General features: G+C 35.3%; 1 protein-coding gene across 1 annotated transcript; it reads left to right on the plus strand.

The window, feature by feature from the left end:
• Positions 1 to 18,143: 18,143 nt before the first annotated feature.
• Positions 18,144 to 19,767, plus strand: LOC133334828 (tyramine/octopamine receptor). The gene has a single exon (XM_061543143.1). The coding sequence runs from the start codon at positions 18,496 to 18,498 to the stop codon at positions 19,765 to 19,767; it is 1,272 nt and encodes a 423-aa protein (XP_061399127.1). The 5' UTR covers positions 18,144 to 18,495.
• The last annotated feature ends 1,718 nt before the right edge of the window (positions 19,768 to 21,485 follow it).

Below are 21,485 nucleotides of genomic sequence, written 5' to 3' on the forward strand. Positions count from 1 at the left end.
CTGTGTAATTTTAAGATTTTTTTCTTATGCCCATAATTAATATTGATCGCGGACTCATTCGGAGTCATGATATTTTTCTCTACATGTGTACCAAAAATCATTGATGTACTACGATTTTTTTGAAAATGGAATATTAACAAGTGAAAAAGCGTTAAGTTCGGCCGGGCCGGACTTTGGATACCCTCCACCATAGATATACATACCAAAAGTGGACCTATACCGACATTTCTAAAAACGGATTATGTAAACCATAATACAAATTTCAGAAATTTTTAATGGATAATTATACCCTCAGGCTAATGGCTAATGAGGGTGTATACATTTTGACACGGAGAGATGTATACAATTTGTGGAGATATTTGCCTCATCGAAATATTGTTTCTGGACCTCATGTTTCTTTGGACCAAATCCGTTGAGAAAATTTAGATTTCATCCAAACTTTGCCCATCTTATTGTTTCTTCAAAATTTAGTTCAAATTCGAAGATGGGGAATATCGGTCCACTCCTCTTGGAAACTCCACACAGGGGCGACGTCTAAATGCGGCTATAGTTCATTATCGAACCTTACGTTCTAATTTTTTATCTCGCTATCCTCCGCATGTGAAATGATTACAACAGAGTCTTAGAACCAAACTCAAACGCGGAAAAAGTCAGATAACTATTTTAATATAAAACCAGTAAGGAAAGTAGTAAAGTCGGACGGAGCCGACTATATGATACCCTTCACCACTTTGGGTATATTCAACAGATGTCGAATTTTTGAAGGACCATTAACATGAAAATGGATCCCTAAACATGTCATTCTGCAAGATATACTAACTTTTTCATTTGTTCAGATATAGGGTTGCTTCTTACAATGGGACAAAATTATGTAAATCAATTTAAAGCAAGTAGCAATATATATATATATATATAATCTATATCGAAATCTAAATCGATTTCATTAAGTTATACTAATTTCAGTGTGTTTTGTGTACATCTGCCACACTTGACTTCTTGGTGCATCATGTACTTAAAATCGGGAGAAAATATATATAGGAGCTCTATCCAAATCTGAACCGATTTCAAAACTTTCCACACGCTATGTTATATTAACTTCAGTACGTTGTGCACAATGTTGTGTAAATCGGCCTACCTTTGGGTCTTTGGTGAGGAAACTGTATATACTTTGTAGCAAATGGGCTAACTTTGTGTATTTGGACACTTTTTACATAAAATCGGAGAAACTATATATAGGAGCTATATCTAAATCTAAACCGATTTCAACTTGCAAAATTTTGTGCCGATTGGACCCACCTTGGTGAATTTCAGTACGTTGTGCCAAATTTGTGTCAATTTTGTGTAACATCGGACGAAAATGTATATGTAGAAGCTATATCAAAATCTGAACCGATTTCAATGAGACTTGCCAGAGATTAACTTATAATAACTTCATTGTTCAAACTTGTGTGGCAATCTGACAGACTTTGGGTCTTTAGTGCACAATTTACATAAAATCGGAAGAAAAAATATATATGGGAGCTATATCTAAATTTGAACCGATTTACGAAACTTAACACACATCCTTCTAGACCTAATTCAGTACAGTATACCAAATTTTGTGCAAATTGAATGATATAAAGGGACTTTGGTACACCATTTAAATTAAATCGGACGAAAATATATATGGGAGCTGTATCTAAATCTGGACCAACTTTGAGGAAACTTAACACACATCATTCTAGACCTAATTCATTAGCTATGCCAAATTTCGTGCAAATCGAAAGATATATAGAGACTTTGGTACACCATTTACTTTGAATCGGACGAACATATATATGGGAGCTATATCTAAATATGGCCCGTTTTTCAAGAAACTTAACACACATCATTCTAGACCTAATTCATTATGCTATGCCAAATTTCGTTCAAATCGAAAGATATATAGGGACCTTGGTACACCATTTACTTTAAATCGGACTATATCTAAATCAGGACCGATATTCTGGAAACTTAACACACATCAATCTAGACCTAATTCATTACGCTAGGCCAAATTTCGTGCAAATTGAATGATATAAAAGGACTTTGGTACACCATTTAAATTAAATCGGACGAAAATATATATGGGAGCTATATCTAAATCTGGACCTATTTTGAGGAAACTTAACACACATCATTCTAGACCTAATTCATTACGCTATGCCAAATTTCGTGAAAATCGAACGATATTTAGGGATTTTGGTACCCCATTTACATTAAATCGGACGAAAATATATATGGGAGCTATATCCAAATCTGATCGATATGTGACCTATACCAAATTTCATCTAATTCGGATCATAAATGCGGCCTTTATACTTTGTTCACAAAAATAGATGGACAGACCGACAGACGGACATCCGTAAATCGACTCAGAAAGTGATTCTATGCATATTCTCAAAAGGAACCATGTGTCTATCTCGTTTCCTTTTGTCTGTTACAAACATATGCACAATGACATAATACCCTGTACCACAGAGTGGTGAAGGGTATAAAAAGGGGGTTATATGGGGACTACCCCAAAAAGGGGGCGAATATTAATAATTTTTGGTTGGGAGATTTGTTATGTATACGACTACAAAATATCAAATTGCAGCAAATTCGGTTGAAAAACGCGCTCAAGAACCCCAAAATACCGAAAATTGGGGGTACCCTTATATGGGGGCTATCCGAAAAAATGGACGTATATTAATATTTTTTTGTGGAGAGATTTGGTATCTATTAAGAACTAAAAATTCTAAATTACGGCGCATTCGGCGGAAAAATACGATCAAAACCACCAAAATACTGAAAATAAGGAGGTACCGTTATATGGGTGCTACCAGAAAAAGTGGACCTAAATTTATAATTTTTACTGGAGACATTTACTACCCAATAAGAACCCAATGTAGCAAATTTCAGCGAATTCGGTTGAAAAACACGCTCAAGAACCCCAAAATAAATGTGGACCGATAAAGCCCACCTTCGAACTTGACCTGCCTGCAGACAAAAGACGACTCTATGCAAAATTTTGGCAATCTTTCTCAATTTGTTTAGACGCTAGAGTGATTACAACAGACAGACGGACATAGATTTTATATATCGTCATAGAATCTTACGCTGATCAAGAATATATATACTTTATAGGGTCGGAAATGATTATTTCGATGAGTTACTGTGGTGGAGGGTATAAAAATACTATTTTAGGAGAGTATAGATCTAGATACCACAATGTAATTAAATTATTTATAGAAATTTCCTGATATAACGGTTGTTTTCTAGCAGTGGTATTGTCATTTTTGGTGTACATTTAAAAGGACGGTTGCGCCTAATGAGTTAGTAGCTTTGACGTTTACTTAATTATTTTCTAAATTAATTTGAGATACATATATAAAACTGATGTGAAATTTTCTAATGATCAGGAAAATATAACTCCCAAGGCTTCATTAAATATAACTCCCATACATTTATTTCATCTTAAGTATAGTATATAGAGTTTGGTTCAAAATCGTTTAAAAATTCATAATTTAATTTACAAATATTTACACGATAAACACTCCTCCATGTTAAATCTATACTAATAAAAGAGTAAAGTGATTGACTGACTGACTGATTTAACGATTCATCAACGCCCAGACGAAACGGCTGAAGCTAGAATCTTGAAATTTTGGGTGAGGGTCACTCTTGGCCCAAATGTGACAGATAAGGCTGGGTTTTTGGAAATTCGTACTAGAAGGGTACGAAAAGTACTAAATATGATATCATTTGTATTTGGCGAACCAGTAGAGCTAGAACTCTGAAATTTGGATTGAGGGTCACTGATGGAGTGATGTACTAAAGGGTTTTTGGAAATTCGAACTATAACTATCCGAAAAGTACGAAAATGTACTAAATTTGGTACAATTTCGTAGCATGTGAATGAATTGAGCTAAAAACTTGAAATTTGGAATGTAAAATAACGTTGAGAAGTAGGGTCAATATGATGAGAGTTTGGAAAGCGTGTACTCATGTGTACGAAAAGTACTATATTTGGTACAAATATGATTTGGAGGTACAACTCGAGCTGGGATCCTGAAAATTGAAATTAACATTACCGTCGGAGTGTAGGATTGGGATATGTACGTAGTTTTGGAAATTTTTACTTATGTGTACAAAAAGTACTAAATCGTACTATAATTGGTACAATTTGGATTTGGGTGAAGCGATAGAGCTGGAACAATGAAGTTTGGAGTTAGGATCATTGTAGGGATGTAGGATTAGGGTCAGGATTCAGTTTAAGACAATAATACTTTTGGGTACTAAATGGTACTAAGTTTGGTACAATTTGAATTTTAGGTGAACCAATAGAGCTAGAATCATGAAATTTGGAGTCAGGATCACTGTTGAGGTGTAAGATTGAAATATGTAGGAAGTTTTAGAAATTTGTACTAATGTGTACTAAATTTGGTACAATTTAAATTGTGGGTGAAGCGATAAAGTTTGAATCCTGAAATTTTGATTCAGGATCACTGTGGAGGTGTAGGATTGGGGTATGTAGGAATATTTGGAAATTGGTACTAATATGTACTAAATTTGGTACAATTTGAATTGTGGGTGAACCGATAGAGTTGGAATCCTGACATTTTGATTTAGGATCACCGTGGAGGTGTAGAATTAGGGTATGTGGGAAGTTTTGGAAATTGGTACTACTATGTACTAAATTTAGTACAATTTGAATTGTGGGTCAACCGATAAAGTTGGAGTCCTGAAACTTGGATTTAGGAACACCGTGGAGGTGTTGGTTTGGGCTAAGAAGGAGGTTTTGGAAATTCGTACTACTGTGTACTAAATTTGGTACAATTTGAACTATGGGTGAAGCGATAGAGTTGGAATCCTGAATCTTGGATTTAGTATCACTGTAGTGGTGTAGGTTTGAGGTAAGAAGGAGGTTTTGGAAATTCGATCTATTGTGTACTAAATTTGATACAATTTGAATTGTGGGTGAACCTATAGTGTTGGAATCCTGAAACTTGAATTTAGGATGACTGTGGGGATGTAGGATTGAGGTATGTAGGAAGTTTTGGAAAGTGGTACTACTGTGTACTAAATTTGCTACAATTTTAATTATGGGTGATAGTGCTGGAATCCTGAAACTTGGATTTAGGATCACTGTGGGAGTGTATGTTTGGGTTAAGTAGGAAGTTTTGGAAATTCGTACTACTGTGTACTAAATTTGATACTATTTGGATTATAATTAAGATTTTATTTAATTCATGATTTCAATTTGATTGCATGATGTAATGGAAATTTTTACTTATGTGTTCTAAGTGGTACTAAATGTGATACAAATTGGATTTAAGTGAACCGATAGAATCCTGAAATTTGGAATTAAGATTGGGGTATGTGGGAAGTGTTGGAAATTCGTACTTATGATTGCTAAAGTTGGTAGTTATGGAAATTTATATTAATGTGCACTAAATGATACTCAATTTGGATTTGGGTGATTTTTTTTCAAAAAAAAAGTATAACAATAGTACAAATGGTAAAAAATTACACCAAATTTAGTATAGAGGTAGATTTCTGTTGCGGTCGGAATGGGTGTGTAGGGTTGAGATACAGAGATATGTTTGAGAACATACTATGGTACTAAATGGTTCTAAAATTTTAATCATCGTCGATATAGAGTGGTTTTAAATACATCCCACATTCGCTAACGAAGTAGCTGGTATATGCTAGTGTATGAATAAAAATATAAAGAAAACACCATGAGGTGAGTATTCGATGTACCTAAAATAATTCGCGATCCTTACTTAATGTGGGCGAGACCTTTATATGGCGGAACGGATATTGATCCTTATTAATTCAGCTCGGTTAAGAAACGGACATGGTAAAATAAACATAGAATTTAATTCTAATTAAAAATATTAGGTTGGGGAAAAGGAAATCCATTATTTTTATATGAACTATAGGACTTTTTGAAACATGCGTCGGAATGTCCGATTTGGGCCCCTACATGCACCGTTTTGTTGTATGGTTTGTTACAATTTAAAATGTTACTTCATAATGCCTCTCTCATAGAAGACCTGATCTCTATTTGCCAAAAAACTCTAGAAGTCGATTATCACAATCCCCTTTATATACCAATTTTTTATCATTAAAGAAATTTTGCAATGCTAGAAAAATATGATAATCGCTTGGTGCCAAGTCCGAACTGTATGGCGGATGCATTAAAACTTCCCAAACAAGCTCCCGAAGTTTCTGGCGAGTCACTGCAGATGTGTGTGGCCTAGCGTTGCCCTGGTGGAACACGACACCTCTCCTTTATTGGCCGTTTAGACAGAATTTAGCGTTTAGGCATATGGAAGCAACTCATAATAAATAATCCCCTTCCACCAAATGCATACGTTTGAGGTGTTTCACCGCTCTTTGACCACGATCGTTTTCGCACAGGGTTATCCATTTCTCATCTCCAGTCATTAAGAAATGGGTCCATCTCATTCCGTTTTGCCAAGGCTTCGCAGATGGATATTCGATCCATCCTATTTTTTCTGTTAATTGGTGTGGCACCCAAACATCAAGCTTCTTCTGGAATTCAACTTTGTGTTTATGTTTTAAAACAGTTTTTAGCTCCTGGGCGATATTACAACAGCTATCATGCCGGTCAACTTCGATTATTTCTCCGGTTTTATCGACATTTTCTTAATGGATTTCTTTTTGCCCAACCTAATATGTACGAAATGATGCAAACGGAATGGCAAATTTAATATGCGCTCTACCTTATGGGAGGGATATCCTCGAAATTCATTCATATTTACTCTTACCTCCGCCAATATCGACAAAATCTGTAAAAAAATATATTAAGAATATTGTGTATTTGTAATTCAATTTAAATTTTAACAACTTTTCGAATAGTTCAAATAACTTTGATATTCAATAACTTTTCAATAACATAAAGCGTATCATATTTTAAATTCAAACTCCCTATGTCATATGTGAAAAATACGACTGTATATGATTACCACTCTTAATTACTTTTCCAAATTTCAATACGACATTGTTAATTCAACTACAAAAAAAATCTAATACAATACCCGTCAAAATGTCACAACAATCGCTTGTATGAACGTCCTTTTATGTTTATTCGAGTGTGTGTGTGTGTGGGAGGTGTTATGCGTGAAACTTGATTCAGTCATGTTTTTATTATTTCAGTGTTTACAAAACCTATACCCACCACCCCAATAAGAACAGTATACAAAAGCTGAAAGGAAGTGCACAGGAAATGGCTATTTACATATCCGTATAACAGGTAGATTACATTTCACACATTAGGCGTGAATTAAATCTGCAAATGTTTACACGACAAGCACACCTCCAGGTTGAATGGATGAATGAATGAAAAACATAATTAGAAAAATGACGAAGAGGGATATCCTCGAAAGCCCAGGGCACAATAACAAAGAACAACTTTTTTACAAAATATTTATTCAAACTCAACGAATGTTAATGTGTACTCTGGCGAATTAGTAGAACGACGTTAAATGTTGTGTGTGTGTGAGACCAGTATAAGTGCAACGTTTTGCTATGATTGTGTTTGTGAAAGTAGGCAAGAAGTTTGTGAATTAAAATTGTGGGTGTTTTATTAGAAAAACTTAAAAAAATGCTGCACATCAATTCGTTGTAGCTAAATATTTATACGGAAATTTAGAGTATAACTTTTTTGGTTGTATATAAAAAGTATATATATATATATATGGTGTTTGTTTGCATTTATTTAATTAGAGCAATACTCCATGCCTTTTGCTAATAAAAATCAAACGCGTCCCATCCCCAGACATCCAATCAAAATTTTAAATGCCAACGAAACAGGTGAATAATGGCGTGTCATTGACAGTATGACATTCATTTTCCATTTCTCATCTTGTTATTTGCATAACCACTTTGAAATAACAAAAATAATATGCAAATATAATAAAATAACTTTTTTCAATGTATTGAAAACAACATGACTTGGTATATGCTGGGGGAACGAAATAAAACATCGTCGTTATTAACTTCATCCATGCCTCCACTGCATTTGAAAGCACGTCTTACGTACGGACAATGTTTTTGTATACCCTCCGCCATAGTATGGAGGGTATACTAATTTTGTCATTCCGTTTGTAACTCATCGAAATATTCATTTCCGACTTTATAAAGTATATATATTCTTGATCAGGGTAAAATTCTAAGGCGATCTAGCCATGTCTGCCCGTCTGTCCGTCCGTCTGTTGTAATCATGCTATCTTCTTAAGGAATTGAGATAGGCAGGTCAAATTCGAAGATGAGCTTTATTGGTCCACGTTTAGGCATAGCTCCCATATAACAGTACCCCCAATTTCCGGTATTTTTGGAGTACTTGAATACGCCGAAATTTGGTACATTGAGTTCTTACTAGGTACTAAATGTCTCCACTAAAATTATAAATATAGATCCACTTTTTCTGGTAGTCCCCATATAACGGTACCTCCTAATTTTCAGTATTTTGGGGTTTTTGATCGTATTTTTCCACCGAATTGGCTGTAATTCAGTATTTTGAGTTGAGTATTTTCGGTATTTTAGGGTTCTTGAGCGCGTTTTTCACCCGAAGTGGAATCGGTTCAGATTTATATATAGCTCCCATATATATAGTCGTCCTATTTTATGTGAATGATGCACCAAACTCCCAATATTTGTCCGATTGGCACAAAATTTTGCACAGAGTTCTGAATTAGGTCCAGACTAATATCTGCGAAGTTTTGTTGAAATCGCTTCAGATTTAGATATAGCTCCCATATATTGTTTCGTTCGATTTTTTGTGAATGATACACCAAACTCCCAAAATTTGTCCAATTGAGACAACATTTTGCACAGGGTATTGCATTAGATCCAGACTGATGTCTGCGAAGTTTTTTTAAATCGGTTCAGATTTAGATATAGCTCCTATTTATAGTTTCATCCGATTTTTCGTGAATGATACACCAAACTCCGAATATTTGTCTGATTGAGTAAAATTTTGCATAGCGAATGCTATTGAGAAAAAATGATGAGTGATAAAGTTTGTTGAAATCGGTTCATTTTGATACAGGTTTCATATATACTTTCGTTCGATTTTATGTAAATGGTGGTTACACGAAATTTGGCAGAGGGTATTAAATTGAATATAGTGATTACAAAAAACAAATGGTGTATGCAACGATTACTCAGTTAGGTCCATGTGTTTTTATATATAGCTCTCATACATAATTTGACTCGATTTCATTGATTTCAGTATGGTATGTGTTTGGGTTTTTCAATTGGTTCAAATATTTATCTTGATAGCACATTTAATTTCGCCCGATTTCATCTCAATTGTCCTCCAAAGATTCTTTGACCGTTGTATCTACAGGATATTATAGATATTAACATGTCTTGCATGTACCCAAAATGGTGAAGGCCCCGTCCGACTTTTGAGCTTTCCTTACTGGTTTATATTAAAATAGTAATTGATTTGTTCCGTGTTTGGGTTTGGTTCTAAGACTCTGTTGTAATCATTTCATCTGCGGAAGATAGATAAAAAAAACTAGAACATAAGGTTCGATAATTAACCTTATATATGGGAAATTACAAATTTCGTTTAAAATTTCATTAAACAAATTTGATTTTTTTTTTTGCGAGCACATTCATGATTTTTGGTCCATAGGTTAAGCAAAATATGCTGTTTCAAAATCTGTTCTCGTTCACAAATTCGGATGCTGTGCACAAAAGTTATAGCGGTTTTAAATCTTGCATTTCAAATATAAATTAAATGTATTTTCATTTGTTGTAATTCGCGAATTTCTTCACAAATGCTTAAAAACATTTGATTTCTTTGCATATTAGTCAAACCACATTGAAATACGGTTTAATAGTCGCGAAAAACAAATAAAAGCATAAAATATCTGAAAATAAAATAAATTAAGGGGACCCCCCCATTCTCGGGGTCAAAAATTTTTTTTTTGATTTAATTCGAATCTACACTAATTCAAGAATGTCCTTACAAAATTTCAAGTGAAAATCTCAAGAACTCTTGAAGATATAGCCGATTTATTGTGTCAGCATTAAGTGACGGCTAAAGGGCTTCTCAAACTTTAAACGCGTTTTTCTCTTTTGCGAATGGCGGACGCGATAACTCAAAAACTAATAACCGCCATTTTGTTAATTTTAGAGCGAAGTCAATAATCCTAGTTCATACGAGAGCCAGACATGTACTCTTTCTAACACCGTTGGAATTTTCGGATTCCGATGTTCCAGTGAGGAGTTGTCATGCCCGCCATCAAAAATAATTACTTCTCTTTAATTACAAAAAACAACAACAAAAATTTTTTGTAAATTATTTTTCTTCTCTTTTAAATCTGCAAATATATATGTGCAAAGTTTCAAACCTTAACAAGCATTGGTATTGATTTGCCAGCCCATTGGAAATCTTGAAAAATTAAAATCGAGAATGGGGGGGTTCCCTTAATTTTTCAATTGCCACAAAATGCTTTTTCGAATTTTTGATTCCTCTTTGAGAGTTTCGACTTTAAAAATGACCAAATATATTACAGTTAAAGTATATGAAAATGATCAATATTAAAAAGCACACAATTCGCGTATTCGTTGAAATCAGATGATGCGCATGCGGTTTTCGTATAAACCGAATCAATCTCTTCAATAATTATGCATTTTTCGAGGATTCATTTAGCGTCCAAAGTGTGGCGCTCGATGCACTTTACTATGCAAATACCCAAAAATGGTTAAAAATGACGCAACGTGCATAAGATTTTTATGCACATCCGATTTCATTAATCGCTAGTGAAAATACACAAAAGTACACATATTTTAAAAGAATTGGTTAAGAACAGCGGATGTGCCTCCACAATCAATTTTGGATAAACTACGCATATTATTCGCATATCGATGTATTTTTCTATTTCGACAGAGTTTCGCGAATTTGACAATGCAAGCATAAATGTATGTAAAATAAATTTGAAGAAAACCGTGATTATATACGCGAATTTGTCAAAATAAATTTTTGCAGTTTTTCGCACATTCAAGGTACCTATATCCGCCGTTTTATTGGGCGGAATTGAACATGGCTGGGCTCATTAAATTCGGCTCGTAAAAAAAACTAAAATCACGCGGGGTTCCACGCATTTGAGTGACCTGCCTTAAAATTAGACTCAAAAAATATGTTTTTATGGAATGCAATTGCAAAGAAGCGACGGTGAGCACATTTATGAGATATACACTAAACGAAGCGAAATCACGTGTTCTACAATCCTATAATCAGTTTAGTCCATTATCTGGATGCGCGTCCGGTTCCAAATGTCAGCATCCGTTTCAGATGGATGCAGTGATTATATCGAAAAATCATACATTAGAACCACTTTGTCCGTGGAGTATTCTTAGTCACTGATCACAAGTGCGTGCGTTGTGTAGTTTAGCCACAAATCAGGAAAGAACACAAAAAACTCGTTAGCTTCAACACATTTGCACCCATTTTTTACATTACCACCATCACAGCTTCCACGCGACTTATAATTTATTACCGATATTTTATGATTTTGACAAGAACACTTAATTTTGTAACAATGCATTTAAATTATATGCAATATGTTAATATTTCGCGAGTTATGAGCATGCAAACCTCAGTTTCAAGGAATTTAAAAGATTTTTGTAATTGCCCATATATATATATATATATCGTTAGCTAAAATGCAAAAAGGCGTAACTAACAAATAATTGAAAATTGACTTTTTGAATGAATATTTTGAATGTCAATAACCTACATGTGTTGACAAAGTTTTACACGTCTGCGGTCAAAAAAGAAACTTCTATTAACAAAAAACAAAAAGACGTAACTACAAGTGGATTTATTTGATAAATGCAAAAAGGCGTAACTAACAAAAAATTCACGTTTTTACTTAATTGTTATGACTGCCATTAAACTAAATAACTAAATGTGTTAAAAAAAATGTAGTCTATTATTCGTCATATGCAATATCACCCCGTCGGGCATACTTTTTCCTCTATCCACAAAGCTGATGAACGTTGACTGCACATTATGTACAAACTCCTTTCTTTTTCTCTTTACACTTTCGTCGTAAGTCTCTTGAAACATACCTCAACACCTCTTTCTATTCCACATACCTATTATGTACATTAAGTTTTCTCTCTCTATCCCATGGCAAAATCTGCCAACGTGAGAATTACTAACGTTGATGTGTTAATCATATAATTCCAAAATCGAATTCAAATTGTGAAAACATGTCTCAAAAATATTTGGAGAACGTGGAGAAAAGTGCGAATAAAATTGTCAAAAATGAAAGACGCGAAAATAAAATTAATCGTATGGAAGGTAAAACATATAAAGGTATGTCCAAAGGAAAACGCATGAGTGATAAAAAGCCGAGATCACTGAAAAATAGCTGCAACTCTAAATTTTGCGAAAAAAGTTCATTGCGACACTGCTCCTATTTTCCGGAAGACATACGTAAGGAAATTTTCGATTTGTTCTGGAAGATGACGTGGGATCAAAAAAGACATTATGTAACAAACCTAATCGAGTGCTCAACAATACAGCGTTCTACAGTGGAAAATTCAAGGCGTTCAAATACAAAATACTATTTTCTGAAGTACAACACAAATCGTATTCAAGTGTGTTCCAAAATGTTTTTATCAACATTAGGCATATCTGAAAAGATGGTCAGATTATGTATAGATACTAGTGGTTTACATGGCACTCAAATAAATCCTGTTAAACAACAGACAGTTAAAACTCAAGCAAAAAGAGAAACGAACCAAGAAAAACTATATATTAAAAGACATGACTTTTTGAGAAAATGGTTGGAAGACGTTCCAAAATTGGAATCACATTATCGTCGGAAATATACAGCCAAACAATATTTCCAGGTAGACTTCAAATCTTATAGACAAATATATGATGTCTATAAGACCTTTAGGCATGCAATGAGCACGAAGATAATGATATTGAGGCAGTAGGTTTTCCAAATTTCATGAAGTTAATAAAAACTTGTAATTACGCCATTTTCAAACCACGAAACGATCAATGCGACATTTGTTTGTCATACAAATCAAAAAATATTTCACAGGATGAATTTGAAAATCACAGAAATGGAATAGAGAAAATGAGAGTCGAAAAAGAAAACGATATAGAAAGTGCTAAGTCTGGGTTGAGTCTACTAATTTGTATGGATGCAAGCAGTAAAACTTATACCACAATCGAAAGCCAACTCCTCTTATTATAAAATGAAATTACAAGTTCATAATTTTACAATTTATAATGTGATAAATCATGATTCCGATAATTATTTTTGGGATGAAACGGAAGGAAACCTGGTATCATCGACATTTGCAGCAATTATTGTTACTTATTTAAGAAATGCTGTTCTACATTCCCCTGACATTCATCACATTATTATCTATTCGGATGGTTGTTGTTACCAAAATAGAAATGTGGTTTTATCTAATGCTTTACTTTCATTGTGCGTAGAAAAAATATCACAATAGAGCATAAGTACTTGGTAGTTGGTCACACTCAAATGGAATGTGATTCAACCCATTCTTTGATTGAAAGGAAAATTAAAAATAAACAATTAAATTTACCATTCCAAAGCTGCCCGAAGAAGCCCTAACCCTTTGACAGTGCATCATATAAATCATAATTACTTTCTCAACTATGAGTCTATTCCTAAGCGATATGCTTCTATTAGACCAGGTAATGGACACGATCAATAACATTTGAATGCATAATATTGTTACAAAAATTTATATGTTCAATTATTTTATTTTAGGTAATAAGTCCGGAGATGCCACTGTCAATATGATACGAACTTTGGCATATGATCCAACTGGAGTCATTTATTTCAAAACAAATATAACTGATTCTTACCAACAGCTTCCACAAAGAATTGGAAAGAAATTCTCAGTTGTTCCACCCACGCAATTACATGAACAGAGAATAACAATTTCATTTAAAAAATGGCAACATCTACAGGATCTGAAAAAAATACTTCCTGCAGAGTGTCATTCTTTCTATGACAATATTCCATTTCAAAAGTAGTTTTAAAATGTAATTTAAAATTTAATTCATAATTAAGAATTTAAATAAAAATATGTTACTGAACTAACATATGAATTTATGTATAACAAGTTCAATTAAAAATGAACAACCTTTTATTTAAACCCGTTATTGCAAACTTTATTTTAATCAATAAACTTAATTTTTTTTATAATCAATTATTAACTTATTTACTTTCTTAATGCCGATAATAGTAATTTAAATTATATAAAATACCTTATCATTATGTTCAAACCTATTGAGTGTAGATACGTCTTTTTTGTATTTCACAAAAACAGAATACAAAAAGACGTATAACTCTCCAAATAATTGAAAAACAATTTTGTTTTATTTAGGTGTACATCTGTCAGTGTATTTAAAGTGAACATAGAAAAATCTTCATTTGACATGTTTATAGTTTCCATTCAAAACAGTTTTTTGCTTCTCCTACACAATTATGTTTTTGTTAGTTACGCCTTTTTGCATTTTAGCTGACGATATATGAACAGTAACCCGCATTTAGGCCTAGCCCCTGTGTGGGAGGTACCAGAAGGAGTGGACCGATATTCGAACTTGTTTATTTTTCTGCCACACTCATATATACTTTGAATTTTTTCTCAAAATTTAAGCTTTTCATTGAGTTCTTTATCGAAACAATACCCAATTTCGATAAATATTATGACTACAAAAACCTTATTTTATACCGTCTCCGAAATTTTCGCCTAAGACCCCACTAAGTATATGCATATTCAGCATAAAATACTATGTCGATGTAACCATATCCGATTGTCTGTTGAAAACATACACATGGCCAAAATGTTTGACACTGTGTCTCACCGAATTGTTTTTCTCGAGACACATGTAAACTGCATTACATTTCGAAACTTTTATTTGTAATAATTGACGTAACAAGTAAAAAACCGAAAATAATTAACAATATTTTGTTTGTGTGCCACAGGACAATAAAATAAAAATTCTTGACTCCCCTAGGCATTAATTGGACTGGAATCCTATAGTAAATATTTGCGGGTACTTAAAACAAATTTATTTATCTTGAAGATCTATCCAAAAATTATTTTCTAAGTACAATTTATGTTGTAGATGCTAAATTTAAACTAAATTTCGTTTTATAGTGTAAACATTTCTTGAATTGAACGAAAACTACGAAAACTTATTATTTTATCCATGTGTGTATATCAGTATTTCAAGCAGAGTTTTGAGATTTTGAACATCCATTGCAACTACTCCTAAGATATTTGGTATTGCAAGTGGTATATATCGGTCCTCGGCATGCCTCTATATAACGTTATCGCTCAATTTTCGTTCTTTTAAAGTTTTTGACGCAATTCCCAACCGACAGGGCGCTACTTTAATATTCCGGAATTGCAAATGCTATTGTAGCTGTTTTGGAGGGTTTCAAATTTGATGGAAGTCGATTTATATAAAAAATATGCATCTGACTTCATTTCAATGGTGCACCCTAAGATACTGTGGTTTACGATAAAATTCTTAGGATAATCTTTATCAGTCGATCCTGTTCAAATTTAGCCCTTCTCGCAGTTCTAATCACATAATTTGTTTTGGGACTTTACCGAAACTATATGTTGAACAATGTTACTTTACTTACTTAGCTAGCTTGTTACCGAACGGTTGTTCCATAAGCCGAGCTTAAAAAAGATTTCCAAGCGCGTCGTAGATCTTTCGGGGAATTTTTCATTCAAACACCATAACACCTTCAGATCCATATAATAGCACGGGTAGTATCAGCGTCTTGTAAAGTGTGAGTTTGATCTGGCGTAAAACAAACTGCCACCTTGTCTGAATCCTCGTTCGGTATTGAAGGGCTCCGATATGTCCTTTCCAACTTTAACTGCTGACCTTGTGCCACTTAAAGTTGTCCCGCATAGCCGTATTAATTTTGCAGTAATTCCGAACGTAGACATGACCTTAAACACCTCTGAACGGGTAGGGCTGTCGAATGCGGCTTTATAGTCGACGAATAGGTGGTATGTGTCGATGTGTTTTTCGTGGGTTTTTTCCAGGATTTGGCGCAGAGTAAAAATCTGTTCAATTGTGGATTTGCCAGATCTGAAGCCGCATTGGTATGGTCCAATAATGTCATTGACCATTGGCTTCAATCGTTCACACAGCTCACTGGATAGCACTTTATATACGATGGGAAGAAGGCTAATTCCTCTATAGTTGGCAAATATCGTTTTGACTCTTTTTTTTGCACGAGACACAGGATGCTGAGGTTCCAATCATTGGGCATGCATTCCTCTAGCCAAACTGTACTAATCAGCTGGTGCATGCTCCTAACCAGCATCTGACCACCAGTCTTGAAAAGTTCGGCTGGTAACCCATCGGCTCCTGCTGCTTTATTTTTCTTGAGCCGATTAATTGCTTTTATGACTTCATATTGGCTAGGTGGTATACACTCTATACCATCATCTCTTATTGGTTCTGGGGTATCTTCTTCTCCGCCACTATTTGATACCAGAAGCTTTTCAAAATGTATCTGTTACCAGGTTTCCTTCTTCACCTCTACAGGAGGATGTGCCTGCACCAAAACCTTCGGTTTGGTGTTTTACACTTTGGTAAAATTTCCGGACTTAATTCTGACTCCTGTACATCTCGATTTGTTCACGCTCACGTTTTTCTTGTTCTTTCTTTTTTTCTGAAAACACGTTTCTCCTCTCTCCTTTTCTCCTGATAATTCTCCATCACATTACGTGTTGCTACTGTCTGCAGAGTTGCCCCATACGCTGCGTTTTTCACATCAGTAGCAATACGACACTGCTGTTTCTAGGCGATCGTAAAATATGTCTTTGCTCTGCTCATATTTGTCTTCGGTCGAAGCATGGGCACAAATAAGACCGATGTAGAAGAACTTCGCTTTTATACGGATTATAATCAGGAGACGAGGTCTTTCATTCTCCTGTTAACCATAAATCCGCGGCCAAATTCATGTCTCGTTTCATGGCAGCTATAATACAGTGCGTAATAGTCTGATTTACTATCGCATTTTCTGTAAGGCAATAATATCGGCTTTGTACTTCTTGAGTACATCCGCCAAAGCGAGAACTGCGCCTGTTCTGTACAACGTGCGCACATTTCAAGTGCAAGATCGTGGTTTTTTATACATTTGCGGTGGTCGTCAACATCAGAGGGGGTTTGGTTTTCTTTTTTCTTAGTAACTCGACGCCTCATCCCATTTTTTATAGTTCTTATGGGTGAACTCGCGGAACATATCAGCTCACTATTTCAACAGGTGATGAAAATAACCAGGTGGCACCGCGGGAGGTCAGTGTCCACAATTGAGATGAAAGAGGGACCAAGATAAGCCTAGGCTTCGCCATGTTAAAGCCAGTCAGAGCCGTTGCATGGTATCTATCATCTCCTACGCCACTCGTTGAACAATGTTAACCTCCAGAATTGTCAATACCCAGTTATATAGCTAGTTACTTGGTGATCTAGTTACTTCATACCCCAAAAAGGAACACAAAATAGACTGTTGGATTTTTTTGTCAACTGAAAAAGCTGTTTACACACATCATACCAATTCAGTAGTTACTGGTAATGCAATGGGTAATGAATCGACTATCGAAATGTCTGTATTCTGGTAACGCAGGCAGGGGACAATTGACTTCCCCAATGACATACACATGTTAAATTCACCAGTCTAGGGCATGAAGTGGTAACTAGTGGTACTTACAGGTAATTAGTAAAATATCTAGTTCATCACCAGTTACTCGAACTACTGGGTACACACCTACATAAAATATGAAATTTAGCATTATCAATACCACCAAATATAGTATTTCATATTCCTTTGTCTTCTTGTCATTGCAGGTCAAATGAATTGAATGGACTAGCTGTTATTTGTGATTGTCTCCAATACAAAAATGCCACCTGCTGATCAAACGATGTTAACGAGCTCCACCACCACTGTCGCAGCCACAAGTAATACATCCGCAGTTCCAATCACTAGCGCCAGTATCGCCACAGTGCTCAGTAATGGCGTGACAGCATCCACCACGTTAGCTAACATTAGCTCAACTTACGTGACTGCTATTGGGGGCAATAATACAGCTTACGATGTAACATACCTTGCGGAAAGCGGTTGTGTGACGCCAGAGGAAGAGTGGCATGATAGCTACTTTGGTGTCAAACTGGCTGTGCCAGAATGGGAAGCAATACTCACAGCTATCGTACTGTCCGTAATAATAGTACTCACAATCATTGGCAACATCTTGGTCATACTCAGCGTTTTCACATACAAACCTCTGCGCATCGTACAGAATTTCTTCATCGTGTCGTTGGCTGTGGCCGATTTAACAGTGGCATTGTTGGTGCTACCTTTCAACGTGGCCTACTCCATACTGGGTCGCTGGGAATTCGGTATTTATTTGTGTAAGATGTGGCTAACGTGCGACGTCATGTGTTGCACATCTTCAATATTGAATTTGTGTGCAATTGCCCTGGATCGGTATTGGGCCATTACAGACCCCATCAATTATGCTCAAAAGCGGACAGTGGGCAGAGTATTGCTATTAATTGCTGGCGTCTGGATATTATCGTTGCTCATCAGCTCGCCACCTCTGGTCGGTTGGAATGATTGGCCGGAAGAGTTTACCAGCTCCACACCTTGTGAGCTCAATTCAGATCCTGGTTATGTAATTTATTCCTCACTAGGATCCTTTTTCATTCCATTAATTATTATGACATTGGTTTACATAGAAATCTTTGTTGCTACTAGGCGGCGGCTTCGGGATCGGGCACAGGCGGCCAAAATGAATACAATGGCCACTCGCTCTGTCAGCGCCGATGTAGCCAGTACCACTGTGGCATCAAACCAAACCGGAGCTGGCACAATATCATCACTATGCTATAGTGTGATTTGTTGCTGTCGCAATTCTACTCCGTTCTCTACAACGCCGATGATACAAAACGATCAAGAGTCGGAGAGCAGTGAAACAAACGCCCACAACGAAAGTACAAGAGTCCAAAATCAAACAGAAGCCAGCTCAGCGGTGGCTTCACAGCGAAAAAAGACACGACGAGCCAAAATCAAAGACTCCATTAAACATGGAAAATTAAAAGCGCGCAAAGGCCATCCAGCCAATGATCTGGACGCACAAAAGTCCAAGGAGACAGGCAGCGGCGCTGAGCGCCTACTATTAACACCGAATACCAAGGGAACTGACAATGACCACCAAGAGATATCTACCGAGAGCGTCAGTGACGCCAAAGGCTGCATGCAAGTGTGTGGCAGTCGAAATGATGTCAATGAAATATCTACCGGCGATGGTGATGAAGAAAATGCCTCTTTGAAAATTACGCCGCCCCAGTCATCAGTTGGTGCCACGTCGTTGCAAGGTGTGCCCTTGCAAAAGAAACCCGGAGGGGTATATCAATTCATTGAGGAAAAACAAAAGATCTCATTGTCCAAGGAACGGCGTGCTGCCAGAACTCTCGGCATTATAATGGGCGTTTTCGTCATATGCTGGCTACCGTTTTTCTTAATGTACGTCATTTTGCCATTCTGTTCGACATGTTGTCCCACGGCTAAATTTAAGAACTTCATAACATGGTTAGGTTACATCAATTCCGTGTTGAATCCCATAATCTATACAATTTTCAATTTGGACTATAGACGAGCGTTCAAAAGACTATTAGGTATGAACTAGGCGAGCAAACAGACATACCCACACACACACACACACAACAATATTAGTAAAATCTATAGATAAGTTAATTTTAAATACATATAAATATATATATATATATATACGTAATTTGTAAGATTTCAATGGATATATGCAAATAAAATTATATTAAGAATGTACTGTAATTAAATAAGTAGATAACGAAGATATTTTTTCTTTTTTATTTTAATATATATATATATATATATATAAATATATCTAATATTATAAACAATATTAGAGTTCTAATTTGAAATGTTAGTTACACAGTGATCATAATACAGTCTAGAAGAAGAAGTCGTTTTGAACGTTCACCTGCCCAGTGTCTGCAGAGAACAGAACAATTGAGTATTTACTTTTACTGGTTTCGTTTTATCAAATTTTTATACCCTTCACCACACTGTGGTACAGGGTATTATGTCTTTGTGCATGTGTTTGTAACAGGCAAAAGGAAACGAGATAGACCCATGATTCCTTTTGAGAATATGCATAGAATCACTTTTTAAGTCGATTTATGCAGGTCCGTCCGTCCGTCTGTCTGTCTGTCCTGTATTTTTGTGAGCAAGTACAGGTCGCATTTATGATCCGAATTGGATGAAATTTGGCACAGCTCATTTGTTTGGCCCAAGGACGAACCCTATTGAAATTGGGAAAAATCGGTTCAGATTTAGATATAGCTCCCATATATATTTTCGTCCGATTTAATGTAAATGGTGTACCAAAGTCCCTATATATCTTTCGATTTGCACGAAATTTGGCATAACGTACTGAATTGAGCCTAGAGTGATGTCTGGTATGTAGATATGGCTCCCATATATAGTTTCGTCCGATTTCATGTAAATGGTGCACCAAAGTCCCTATATATCTTTCGATTTGCACGAAATTTGGCATAACGTACTGAATTGAGCCTAGAATGATGTGTGCCAGGTTTCGAGAAAATCGGTATAGATTTAGATATAGCTCCCATATATAGTTTCGTCCGATTTCATGTAAATGGTGCACCAAAGTCCCTATATATCTTTCGATTTGCACGAAATTTGGCATAACGTACTGAATTGATGCTGGAATGATGTGTGCTGAGTTTCGTGAAAATCGATTCAGGTCGTTTCACGTTTAGATAAATATCACATATTCTATTTCATACAATTTCATGATAATAGTCCTGTTTAATATACCCATAGTGGTGAAGGGTATTATATAGTCGGCCCCGTCCGACTTTACTACTTTCCATACTGGTTTCTTCTAGATAAAGATAGATTTTTATAAAAATGTGGGCAAATGTTTGTGCATATCCATAATGTATTAACACTTTAAGATGCGATTTATTTTCCTTACTCACAGAACTATTTACTGCATTCAGAAATACTGTAACTATTATACACTTCTTCATTCGACAAATAAGTTTCAAGTATAGAAAAAGAAGTCCAATGTATAGAAAAAGAAAATCCAACTTTAGTATTACAAAACATGTTGACAATTTTCTAAATTTTGTATGAAATACATTTTCTCTATGATTGAAATTCTTGCTCTGTTTCAGAATCGATTTTGCCTTTACAAATTTGAAAAGTGTTATAATTTTTATGTTCGGGACCCTACCAAATATGAATACAAGATGGTAAACAATTTTAACTGTACGCACAAATATTTTAATACACATTTTGTATAGGGTCTATATATAGATAGCATATAGTTGAAATAAT

The sequence above is a fragment of the Musca vetustissima genome, unplaced genomic scaffold (genome assembly GCF_032173495.1).
Source record: "Musca vetustissima isolate MV318-11 ecotype Yass unplaced genomic scaffold, APGP_CSIRO_Mvet_v1 utg13655, whole genome shotgun sequence".
In the NCBI taxonomy this organism is placed as follows: Eukaryota; Metazoa; Arthropoda; class Insecta; order Diptera; family Muscidae; genus Musca; species Musca vetustissima.

Bases quoted from the DNA above. Each gene is read 5' to 3' on its own strand.
- LOC133334828 (XM_061543143.1), top strand. From the start codon at position 18,496: ATGTGGCTAACGTGCGACGTCATGTGTTGCACATCTTCAATATTGAAT.